Source organism: Musa acuminata, chromosome BXJ3-3 (genome assembly GCF_036884655.1).
Source record: "Musa acuminata AAA Group cultivar baxijiao chromosome BXJ3-3, Cavendish_Baxijiao_AAA, whole genome shotgun sequence".
Taxonomy (NCBI): domain Eukaryota; kingdom Viridiplantae; phylum Streptophyta; class Magnoliopsida; order Zingiberales; family Musaceae; genus Musa; species Musa acuminata.
The window spans coordinates 10,322,804-10,334,296 of record NC_088351.1 but is presented as its reverse complement, the minus strand read 5'-3'; the positions used below and the strand labels follow the sequence as shown (position 1 = coordinate 10,334,296).

At 40.1% G+C, this 11,493-nt stretch overlaps 1 protein-coding gene across 2 annotated transcripts; it reads right to left on the bottom strand.

Annotated features, from left to right (window-relative positions):
• Positions 1–129: 129 nt before the first annotated feature.
• Positions 130–9,945, bottom strand: LOC103973131 (pumilio homolog 5). Of its 2 annotated transcripts, XM_018821307.2 has the most exons (11): positions 9,749–9,944; positions 7,747–8,546; positions 6,078–6,360; positions 4,911–6,006; positions 4,667–4,808; positions 4,411–4,518; positions 3,194–3,406; positions 2,982–3,092; positions 1,715–1,909; positions 579–750; positions 130–434 (listed from the first exon to the last, which is right to left on the bottom strand). In XM_018821307.2, the coding sequence occupies exons 2-11, from the start codon at positions 8,359–8,361 to the stop codon at positions 406–408; spliced, it is 2,964 nt and encodes a 987-aa protein (XP_018676852.2). In that variant the 5' UTR covers positions 8,362–8,546; positions 9,749–9,944; the 3' UTR covers positions 130–405. The 2 variants fall into 2 exon arrangements, with proteins under 2 accessions (XP_018676852.2, XP_064997394.1); XM_065141322.1 differs by lacking the exons at positions 130–434; positions 579–750; positions 1,715–1,909 and adding an exon at positions 2,186–2,439 and having other exon boundaries at positions 9,749–9,945.
• Between the last annotated feature and the right edge of the window lie 1,548 nt (positions 9,946–11,493).

The window sequence follows — 11,493 nt, the reverse complement described above, 5'->3', positions numbered from 1 at the left end:
CATTTGATTTAGAGGAGAGGCACCACTCTACTTTTAGATAATGCCCCACACCAGCATACATTTCAATGCGTCACGATGCTTAGCAACGATTCATCGAACGAATGCTTCTCTTCCCCATCAGCACTACAATTGATCCTGTAGGACATGCAAACCCCTTTTAAACCAAGTAACCCTTACATACGCTAGGCTCGTCCTATAGATACACATGACATCGTTCCCACATACAATATATAGAGCTAAGACATCGATCTACTTTTAGGAGCACTGACCTGTGTACATCAGTTCACTGCATTATAGGAGACGTTGGTTCCTTCTCATGAACCAGTGCACCACCAGCAGCAGCAGCGGCAGCTTATGGGGTTCATCTCAGGGATTCAGCAGCGTTGCCATGCAGCCAACTTTGCTTCACATTTCATGATTCCGAAAAATCTGGACTGGCCATAAAAGAGCAAATCACAAAATTGCCCAATACCAAAAACAAGATAACTGTGAATTCAGAAATGTTCTTTGAGATGGCACATCCTTTTCTTCATAATGAATAATTTCTACGACCTAGTGAGTTGAGCATGAGTCCACACCTTCACTGCATAACTGTTCAACTCGTGCAACGATATGTTTCCCGTAGGTGTATTTCTTCAAAGCCTGCAGATGAACTTTTATGCGATCGAGCAAGATTTGACGCTGATTATCTGTGCATGTTTCAAGACTCTTCTGAACCACATAATTTGCAAATTGATCCTTCATCATTACCTGAAAAAGGAGAAATGCCAAAGTGCAAACATCAAATTACGGGAGTGTATGCTAAAGACTGGTAAATCAAATCCCCAGTATCCTCTAGACCCAAACTTCATGGATATCTTGTAGGGTATATATCACTTGGTCCAGAAAAATATAACCAAAAGAAACTTCTAAAGTAATATTCCGCCAAATTAACTGTAATGGAAACGAACTTGTATCAACCTCGATTGCTACTGCTAGGCTTCATCAATATTTTTCATAATTCTTTAAAAATATTTAATTGCTCCGAAAAAATTTGACAACATCATATAGGTTGAATGTTCTATCATACGCATGAGCCAAGAAAATACCATGTTGCCTCTGGTAAATGATTCACCAAGGATTATGTAAAACAGAATGCATTAAAAACACAATAGACCATAGAAAATGGTATCGTATACATGCTAGACATGTTCAAATTTAGAAATATTATAGGATGAGCTCATGTTACTTAAACTGAGAATGAACAAAGGAGCAGATGTGACTACAAGCATGAACATTGTTTCTTGAACTCATGTTGAATAAAATACTTTGAAGTCCATAACAAGATCTTGCCAAAAAGCTTCGGAATGCCTACGGTACCATAAAAATAAGTTTCCTACTACTAGATGATAAGCTATTGAGCTATTGAGCATTAGCTTATCATCACGCAATAATGAAAAATCACCTAGAGTTCTAGCCCTAAATTAAGAAGATGCACAACCTATTTGATCTCTTCCCCTTTTTTTTTTTTTTTTGTCACAACATATGGCACGCTACTGGTTTTCGTTTCCCAGTTACGGAACTAGGAATGACTTGAGCAACCAAAATACAAATGAAATTATGACAAAAAAGTCCACTCATCAATTATCACCAAAACAAGTCCTGATTTGGAGAATAAATCATCAAAAACTACTAAAGCATCTCATTTGATAATTTATTAAGGTTTTGCACAAACCAGTAAATTGTCATTTCCTTCAGTTTGTCCAAGTATTTCCTTGATCAAGTGATCTCTTTCTTCAGTATTGCCATACTCCAAACACTTCTCAATAACATTTGAGGCAAATTTGTGCTGGCTCATCTGAACAATCTGTCCAGATAATTTGCTGATGATCTGGCTTCTTTCATGTGGTTTTTCCCTCTCCAAAACATGCTAAAAACAATATTATTAAGTTAGATGTGACTGTAGGTAACAAATAATATCAACATGGAAAGTTTTACTAAGCAGAACACAAATCAATCACAACTGAAGATGTATAAGTGGTTCCCAGCGAAAAATATTGTCATAATATATAGTGTTCTAATTCCTCTACAACACTGCACTAAGATACGATACAGTAATTCAAGATCAGGGCCTGTCTGGAATTAAGATACCCCCTTGATCATACAGTTACTACTTAAGAAACAGGGAGAAGTGAGAGAAACTTACTGCATAAAAATTCCCCATTTGAACTGGAGATCATCTATATAAGTGAAGTCAATTACCATGTACATTATTCAATCATGGGATCAAAGGCTCTAAAAAATGGTCCCTTATTCTTCTGCCTTGTCTCTAGTCAAGCATGTAAACCGTGTGAAAAGTATAAAATGGGTAATCCATTGGCTGGTCGAAAAAGAATCCATCAGTGTGGTGGCCTTTCCCACTATCAGCCATGTAAACTGATGCACCTTCCAATCCATTTGCTGGTCAAAAACGAAATCATCAGTGTGCCGGCCTTTCCACTATTGGACATGTAAATTGATGCATTTACCAATAAATGAAGTATTGAGGGTCATCATGATGGAGCTATGCCTAACCCTAATTAGCTACGTGCAACTGAGCAGGAGGGGAACCACATGGTTCTGCAGACTCGTCAAGAAAGAATCACAGGCCAAGCCAATACCCAACTTCATGATCAAGTGAATATATTTGCTCTACAAGAGATTATAACTTAACGGGCATTAACATTTTCAATTGGACAAAAATACTTGTGCAATTAAAGCCTACTGCTCAGTGTGATGCTGTCATTCAAATAACACAGTACGGCACCACCGAGGTATTTGCACCATGCTGGCATGACAGATAAACACATGATTTGAAGTTAAGCATGACAACTCAACACATGAAATTGAAAACTAAGCATAAGGTGCTGAGTTTCCAATTACCTCAAGTGATAAATGATTATCAAATACATCACTCAAATAGAAGAATGAGATGAACCGATGCGCAAGGTTGAATAACATACCTGTGTGACATAATTGCCATACTGATCTTGTGCAAGCAGGCAGGCTGACTGCAAAATCTCATCCACGATCCATTGACTTTGAGATTCATCTGTACAATGTTCCAAGACTCTCTACAGATAGGAGAGGATATGCTTTAGTTTAGAATATTAAAAGCAGATTGTATAACTGTTCTCAGAACCAAAATACCACCTAGAAAATAGCAATTTCTAACCTGAATTACTCGGCAACCATAAGGATGTGTAGAAAGTGTTGCAATTTGACCATGAAATGCAGATATTATAAATCCAATTTTTTCTGTTGGTATACACTCAATGCACTTTTGAATTACATGGTTCCCATTCTGATCTCGAACACACCTCATAACATTTCCATCAAGTTCTTGCACAAGCTGTGTTTTCTGATCAAGCTCAATAACCTCAAGTGCCTACAATCAGAAGAAAACAAGAATTAAAGGATCTGCAAGGAGATGAAGTCAAAGGGAACCAGAAAGCTTATAAAATGTCCCCACCTATTGAAAGTGTTACTTCTGGGAGCCTGAACATATGGCTCAATAACCTCAAGGGATTACAATTTTTAAAACAAAGACTTAGCCTAACTGCAAAAACTTTGTTAATTTTGACCATATATGCAGCAGGTATAAAATTTTAGGCACAATAATCTCTTGCTGAAAGTAAGTGAAAAGGATACATTAGTCTTTACATGTGCTAATTCGGTAACCTTCTACAAAGATAACTAGACAAGACTCAGACAAACTGCAAAAACTTGAGCATTAGATGTCTCAATGTAAATGAGTATCTACCCTAACGCTTGAACACAAATTACATATATCTAAAATTGTGCGTCAGATATGAACTTAAAAAGTAATAATAACTGCACAAATTCATATGTGCAAATGATAAAATATTAAAATTTATCAATAATTGGAGATACATCATGTTTTTGGACAAACACACAATATAAGCACCTAGAGGATGAGATTTAGCATCAATGCTCTTGGAAAATCATGCATGATGATGATGATGATGATAATTGTCCCTAGTAACAGATGAAAAGAATGGTTGGAAATGATCAAGCAGTTCGAGTTGACCAGAATGTAACTGGAATTGGAAAAATTGTACCAGATTCTGTAGTTAAAGGTTCCCAAACTGAACAGAAGACAAGTGACTTTTCAGAATCAATCTGACAAAGTTCGCATTCTCGAAGCAGAATAAACTCGGCCATCTGTTGGCAGAAACATGTTCCATCTTTGCATCCAAACAACATCATGCTAAATCTAGTTAACACAATTCAACGCTCCTGACATAAAGGTCACACTGGCCATTTATGATATCTCACACAGCAATATGATAATTAGAATTTAAACTCCAACAAAGAAAATATATAAGATGGCGTAAAATGGACCTAAAGATAGCTAGAAGAAAGATATACCTTTTGAATTACACGACAGCCATACATCTGAAGGCTCAAAGGCAAAACATTGCCAACCAGCTTATTAGCAAGTTCTCTCCTCTGTTCAGGACTCCCATGCTCAAAAAACTGCAAGGACAGAGCAATTAATTGAAAAAAAATCCTCATCACGTTAATGACAAGTCTCAAAACTAAAACAAAATTACAGATTACAATTTACAAGTTTATGATAAAATTGATCCCAGAAATAGAGAGTGACATGTTTAGATCACCATACCTTTTGAATTACATAATTCCCAAAAACATCAGTCATTAGTGAAGAAGCATGCGGAAGAACTTCCTTGAAAACTGATGCTTTTTCATCAACACTACAAGTCTCTAACTTTTGCTGAATAAATCGACTCCCATGTTGATCAGCGCTGATGCAAAAAAGTACAGCAATGATATCAATACATCATATAAAAGCTCCAGTACCACAATTAAAAAGGAGGCCAAAATCAGGAAAAAGAGGATTGACTTGCCTAAATTCAACAATATGCCCAGCAATATCAGACAACTCATATCTACGAGCTCTGTTGGACTTTAGCTCTTCAAGGAAAGAGTATGATTTTGGTTCATCAACCTTCTCACGTCCTCTTTGGTTTTGCCATCCGGATAAAGAACCAGCATTTCTTTCAGAGCCGAATGGAAATTTAATATTGTCATTTTTCCTTCCTGAAAAGCTTGTTCCAGCAACTGTTGATCCTTGAAAAACAGGACTGGCAAGCGAGGAGCTAGGAAATTGCATCAGGACACTGTTGTTTGGAGAGCTCCCATAATAACTGGGACTACCAGCGCCTCCTGTTATAGCATTGAGATTGAGAGTGTTGACACCACCAACTCTCATGACTTGGGGCCTCTGATCAGGTAAATGCGCAGGACCTGGAGCTTTTTGTGGATCATAAGTACCTGGTGAGCTTCCCACAGAACCTCCCCTGGAGATTGTTGGATCATATTGACCTGCAGCAGCATATGCATCCAAAGAGGGATAATTATAAAAAGGCACATACAAAGGATCTGGAAAGGGAGGCTGGATAGCTAGACCCAGCTGCCCGTATATCTTATGCAAGTGCTGCATGTCGATTCCAGAAACATTTCCCCCATCAGAAACTCCAGAAGCCCTAGCACTGAAGTTTGGGCCCACAGCATTCTCAAAAGGCACTGGAATACCACTACGATGATGAGGATAAGCAGTAACAAGCGGAGGCACTAGTGAGGGATTCAATGCATATCCACTTATGCCAAACTGGGAAGGAAGTAGGCTAGAAGATTGCAAATTGTGGTAATATGGAGTTCCAAATGCAGCTGCTGTGACATACAATGGAGCAATGCCAGAGGATTGCAACAAAGGCTGAACTTCAACCGAGGGTAACTTTGGTTGGCCATGAGAAAAACGATCCCCGGTACTTTGAGGATAATGTCCTTGGACAATAACCTGAGACTGACCAATCTGAGCATGAGAAGATGAGCTTTGTGGGTAAATGCCAACTTGCTGCATGTATTGCTGTGGTTGATGCCTTCTGTGGCCATCAGAAGACAACCTTAGGTTCTTCAAATCATCTTCAATATTACCACAACCTGAAAAAACCAAACTACCATGTAAAACACTGTTGTCTAAAGTAGTGTGCCACTGACTGATTCATTTTCACCTTGGTGTAGGTTCACTGTCTTGTCAGTGGATGCTGAGCATGTAACTGGCGTGCCACCAAGATTGTCATTCAACATTGATTGAACTGAATGGGAGCCTAGATGAGGAATACAAGCATTGGCAGCAATACTGGGTGATCTTGTCTCTGGTTCAGTAATGCCCATTGAAGATTCTTGTAGAGGGTTCAGAAAGGCATCTTGATTAGGTGCTTGTTCTAACATTATGTGACTCGAGGGATGAGAATGATCAGCATACACAGGAGATGAAGTCTGGGGAAAATCTTTCTGGAACATTACAAACCACCAAGTTTCAAGAGGGACAGTATCCACATATGACATATTAAATATCAAAAGAAATTTATGCACACCAATCATAAATCTCAGAATACTTCTGAGAGGACCTTATGTCCACTGGACTCAGACAAAAAGTAGTAATAAAATCACTTGTCACTATATGGATAGCTAATACAATATTTATTTTTGAGACCCTAACAGGACCAGAGGATTATCACCAAAGAGATGCTCTCTCACCCTACCAAACAGTTTCTATTGGGCTGAGGCGCCCATATATACTGTTTAGCACATGCATGAGCACAAGACAGGATTAGGCACATTATACTGCGAAACAAGGCGCAAGTCACGTAGTTCCATTCTAGGATCAGTAAGCTCAATACCAGCAACAACAATCCACAATATATCACAATAAGTTCCAAAATCAGGCCTCCCAAGATGTAGCAATATTGTCCTACTTTAGTTTTTCCTTGATGCATCCTAATTTAGGAGTAAAGTATTTAGGTTATTTGAGTCTAGTTTTCGGTTTTTAAATTTTTATATATCATAAAATATTTGTATTAAATTTTAGATGTTGGATTTGTGTAGGATAAATCTTACATTATCATTATCTTAGGCTTACATCTGAAACGATAAAAAGATAACATAACTTTAGGATGTAGTAGATGAGTTCAAACTGGAAGCAGATGAGGTAAAGATCTTACTAATCTTGACAGTGGTTGAATTGTTAATCTATAGATAGACTTTAATGCATAAACATGTGTGGCAATGATGTTAACATAAATTTTTGGATAAAAGAAACTATGCTTCTTTAGATCTTCTCGTCTAAGTAATGTTTCTTTTGGATAATATTTTTGATTTGATAAATAATTTCTTTCAGTTTGTAGTCTTCTAACAATCCACAGTCTCCTACCTTCTCGTCCTTTCACTCTGATGTTACAAATTTGGTTATCATTTAGTTATTTGTTGCTCTAGTTTGCTACCATAGTCTTGTGATGGTTGTTGCCATGCCATTCCATTGAGTGTCACCTCCAAAGGACAAGTCAAACAATTTCATGATCCATTATTGATCATAAGTGTTATACCAAGCATTATGATCCATTACTGACACCAGTCTGGACTTCCTATTCTGACCAGTATTTTAAACCATTGTTGAAGAGTCTTTAAGATTACATAAATAAGAAACAAAGTCCAAGTTATATAATCATAGACCAACAACAAATCGTTGAGCAGAGGCCAGCTAGGAAATGCACCGAAAACAAAAGACAAGGTTCTATGAAAAGGGCAATATTGAGATGCAAATGCTCTTTCCCCACCTACAAACAGGAAAAAAAAAAGCCAACAAGCCATCAGTAAATTCAAACTATTTAAAACAATTACCTGAGCTAAGTGTCCTGGTGAAGGAGTGAAATGCCCAGAAACAACATCAGCCTTCATCCAGTCAGTATGTTCCACTCTAGGTGACCTATCATCCTCAGGTTCCTCATCGTGAGTAGAGAGGGCAGGTCGAGAGACAAAGAAAGATGCCTTGTTGCTGTCATCAAATGAGGGCATTCTCCTATTGTCCTCAAACCCACTATTGTGTTGCATCAAATGCCGATTCTCCCGAGAGATAAGAGGTGGAGGAAGCCTCGGATTTAAATTCACATTTGAACAGTAGTATGCTAAGTAAGCTGGATGAGCACAGAGTTGCTCTTCAGAATTACAATTTTGAGCTGCATTGCTCAAGTTTTCCAAGCTGCCATCCAAGTCAGCAGTCCGGTCTTCCAGGATATCAAACGCTGCACGAGAGCCTTCCATGCTAGGAGGTGCACTTCCACTTCGACTGAGGCCAGTGATGCTATTGTTCCCATGGAACCTTTGCCCTTTTAGAAGCGATCCCAACTCTTCTGAAACTATATTGTCTGATGATGCAAATTGTGATGTGTCCTTATTAAGGGTCCAATTTCCAGCTCCATTATTCCCTATGAATCTCAAAGGATTCTCTGTGGCCATTTATTTGATAAGCTGCTTGTTTCTGCACAGGGCATTCAAACCCTAACACAATTCCATATCTCTGAAAGCAAGCATGTTATTTTCACCCTTCCAGAACGTACCAGATGGGAACTCCAACCGAAACTTTAGTTGGAAGGATATTGCAAAAGCAGATGCATAACTTCAGTGAAGCAGCTGCATTTCAACTAACAAATTTAAAAACAAAAATCAGCTTTATGGTGAAATAAGAAAATACAAACAAGATGAAACAAACATAAAACATTCTATTCAAATAAGGTCAGGTATGGAACCAGCAAATTACCTACAAAGCAATACTGAAAATTGCTTCAACTTTACCTATTGATATTGTATTAAAAAGCATTCATTCAGAACATACATGTATGAACATAAGAAATAGGTAACTGCAGGTAGATAAGGGGAAAACACCTATAGAGAGAAATTTTCTTCCTTTCGCAAATGACAAGTACAGAGTCAAAATTTGTGCAGAATATAACTATCTACCAGACTAATTTATGTTAACTTACTGTGTTTTTTTGACCTAAGTCAGATTGGTACAAAGCAAGTGACCAATCAATTTTACAAGTTAAAGCAGTTCAATCGATTCAATGACAGTTGGCACTATTGAGGATGAGGAACACATAGAGACATACGTATGATTATCTAGTATAACCGGATATTCCAAGACACAGAATCGGCAAGAACCTGCTTACAAGTTTAGCTCCAAATTTCACTAATATAATGAGCAAAAATGTAGGGAAAAAAAATACAATAGAAGAGTGAAAAACACTTGAAACATAAAAAAAAATCTAAAGAGGGAAACATCCATTTTATTTATATTATTAATTTAGCACCTGAATATCATTGCCCCGTGCTTAAGTAAACCAATAATATAAAGAAACAGAAGAAGCTATAGCTACATCACGGAACATGGCCGATAGCAAGATCCAAGCCACAAATTAACTTAGTCAGTCATGTGTCTCATAGTAAAGATAAAGCTTCAAGTAATAGGACCTTTTCGTTCTCGGTTCATTGTCAAGAAAACACGAAGGTTGCAACTTGCACAGTTATATTCTCAGTAAACTTAGAAGCCCATACCTTCAAACAGCTCCAAAATTGAAAAACCCATATCCAAGAATCGAACCGAAATCCCACCGTCCTAAAAGTATCATAAAAGAAAGCATAAAGAAACCAATATCAGGGATGAAAGACCACAAAACTTAACCCTCCGATCACAGACATAACCCCGGAAGAGGCCCTTAAGGCAGATCAAGATCCCAATTTTCCGGTTAGAACCAAGAAACGGTAAACCGAACAAGATCAGGAGATGGCCGTCAAACCCTAACGCAAGAACAACAAGGAGACGGGAACCACGACAGATGATTCTCACCTGCTTTCACACGTCACCAAACCTAGCTTTCCCGTACCACAATCCAAACCAAGAACCACGATTCCTCGGTTGTCTCGACCCAATCAAGAGAGAAATCGTTCCGGAGGTAGAGAAGAAGGCGGCCTCGAGAACAACTCGTCTCTCTCTCTCTCTCTCTCTCGCCCTGTCCCCTAAAACCCACAAATGCCGGGCTTTTGGAAATTTCTTGCGACCGAGGAGGCTCCAAATGACCTAAATGGCCCTGCAGGCAAACCCTGACTCGGGGCCCAAGCTAGTACACCCGCCACTGTGGGTCCCGCTGATGCGGGCTGCGGCACGCTGACACGAGGGTACACAGCAGAAAGGGCATTTTGGGCATAACGTGGCGGAGTTTCCTCGTATTTGTGCGAGTGTTGTTATCTCCGAGCGAACAGATGCCGCTCAATTAATCGGGGAAGGTTGGACGCGCAGGAAAGATTCGAGTGCTCCGAGATGACCTTCAAACCGCCCCTATCTATCTATCGTGCTTTTTGAAAGAGATAAACGCAATACACGACCGAGCCTTTTTTATTTCGTGCGTTGATCAACATTCGCTGTGAAGTGAGGTCTCTGTGGACTTTGCATTAAGGTGAATCTGATGTCCGGTTATGAAAGAGGTTATCATATCACTCAAGTCCTCGTGCATTTACCTGCTCCGTCATCGACGACAGTGATGGGCCCACAAGACGGCAGTGGCAGCAGGTGGTGGAGACGGGAAGGGGTGGGCGATTTGGTAGTTCTACGTGGCAGCGGTCTCCGCGTTGACAGGCACACGAGGGACGGCGCACCAGATCAAACTGTGACGTGGCGATGCAAAATCGCACGACGTGCCGTAGGCCATACGCTACCTCACGTTTCTTTCCCCCTTTTTTTTTGCTTTGTTCCTCACTGTCGCGTAGACATGTCGCGGGACCCACTAGACGCAACGGAGAGTCCCCAGCGTCTCGTTGAGGCTCGAGGCGGCTGACGGCTCGCGTCCCCGGAACGCGCCCCCGCGCGTGCAAATGCGCGCTTATCGTGTCGTCTCCTCCGACGGAACGCGACGACGGCCGAGTCGCGGTCGGACGAAGGCTGCACGAAGTAAACAAGTGAGAAAGCAGACGCGAGACACCAAAGTGCTGTTAGAAACCTCACTGCGAAGCTTCCTTTCTCCGTGAATCATGTGAACGTTCCTTCTGTTCATAGTGTGAAATGAGAGTGCTTTCTTTTTCTTTTCTTATACAGATTATACCGGGAGAAGGAAAAGTAGATTCCAAGCCACATTGTGGACGGGGTAACGCGTCAAAACGGAGGAGCTAGAGAAAGGGGAAAAGTGGCATCAGGCACGACCACACTTTAGGTTAAAGATTTCAAGAACCGCTTTGGATTAAAGTTCTCAAGAACCACTTTGGATTAAAGATTTCAAGAACCAATTCAGAGAACACATAGAGAAACGAAGAGATTATGAACTGCAAGAGTGAAGCACTGCAGGATGGAAAGACGCACGGGAAGACAAAATGGTGCAAATAAAGTTCGTGAAGCATAGGAGATCAAAATTGTATGCGCGAAAAATGTGAAAGGCCGCAACGAAAGGGGATTTGGAATGCGAAAACCCACCTCGGCATCGTTGCCAGATCGAGCGCCCATTTCCGCCGGTTGACGAATTGAGGCCGTGAGGCCCGTGGTCGAGGCCGGAGAAGGGTGAGGCGGACGGCGCTGGAGTGCTCCCGACCCAAGAACGTTCGGAG

Excerpts from the sequence above, each read along its gene's own strand:
- LOC103973131 (XM_018821307.2), bottom strand. The coding sequence starts at position 8,361 with ATGGCCACAGAGAATCCTTTGAGATTCATAGGGAATAATGGAGCTGGA. Across the intron at positions 3,407-4,410 it reads GCTGTCGTGTAATTCAAAAG|GCACTTGAGGTTATTGAGCT; the intron begins GTATATCTTTCT and ends TTCTGATTGTAG. Across the intron at positions 1,910-2,981 it reads ATGGCAATTATGTCACACAG|CATGTTTTGGAGAGGGAAAA; the intron begins GTATGTTATTCA and ends TATTGTTTTTAG.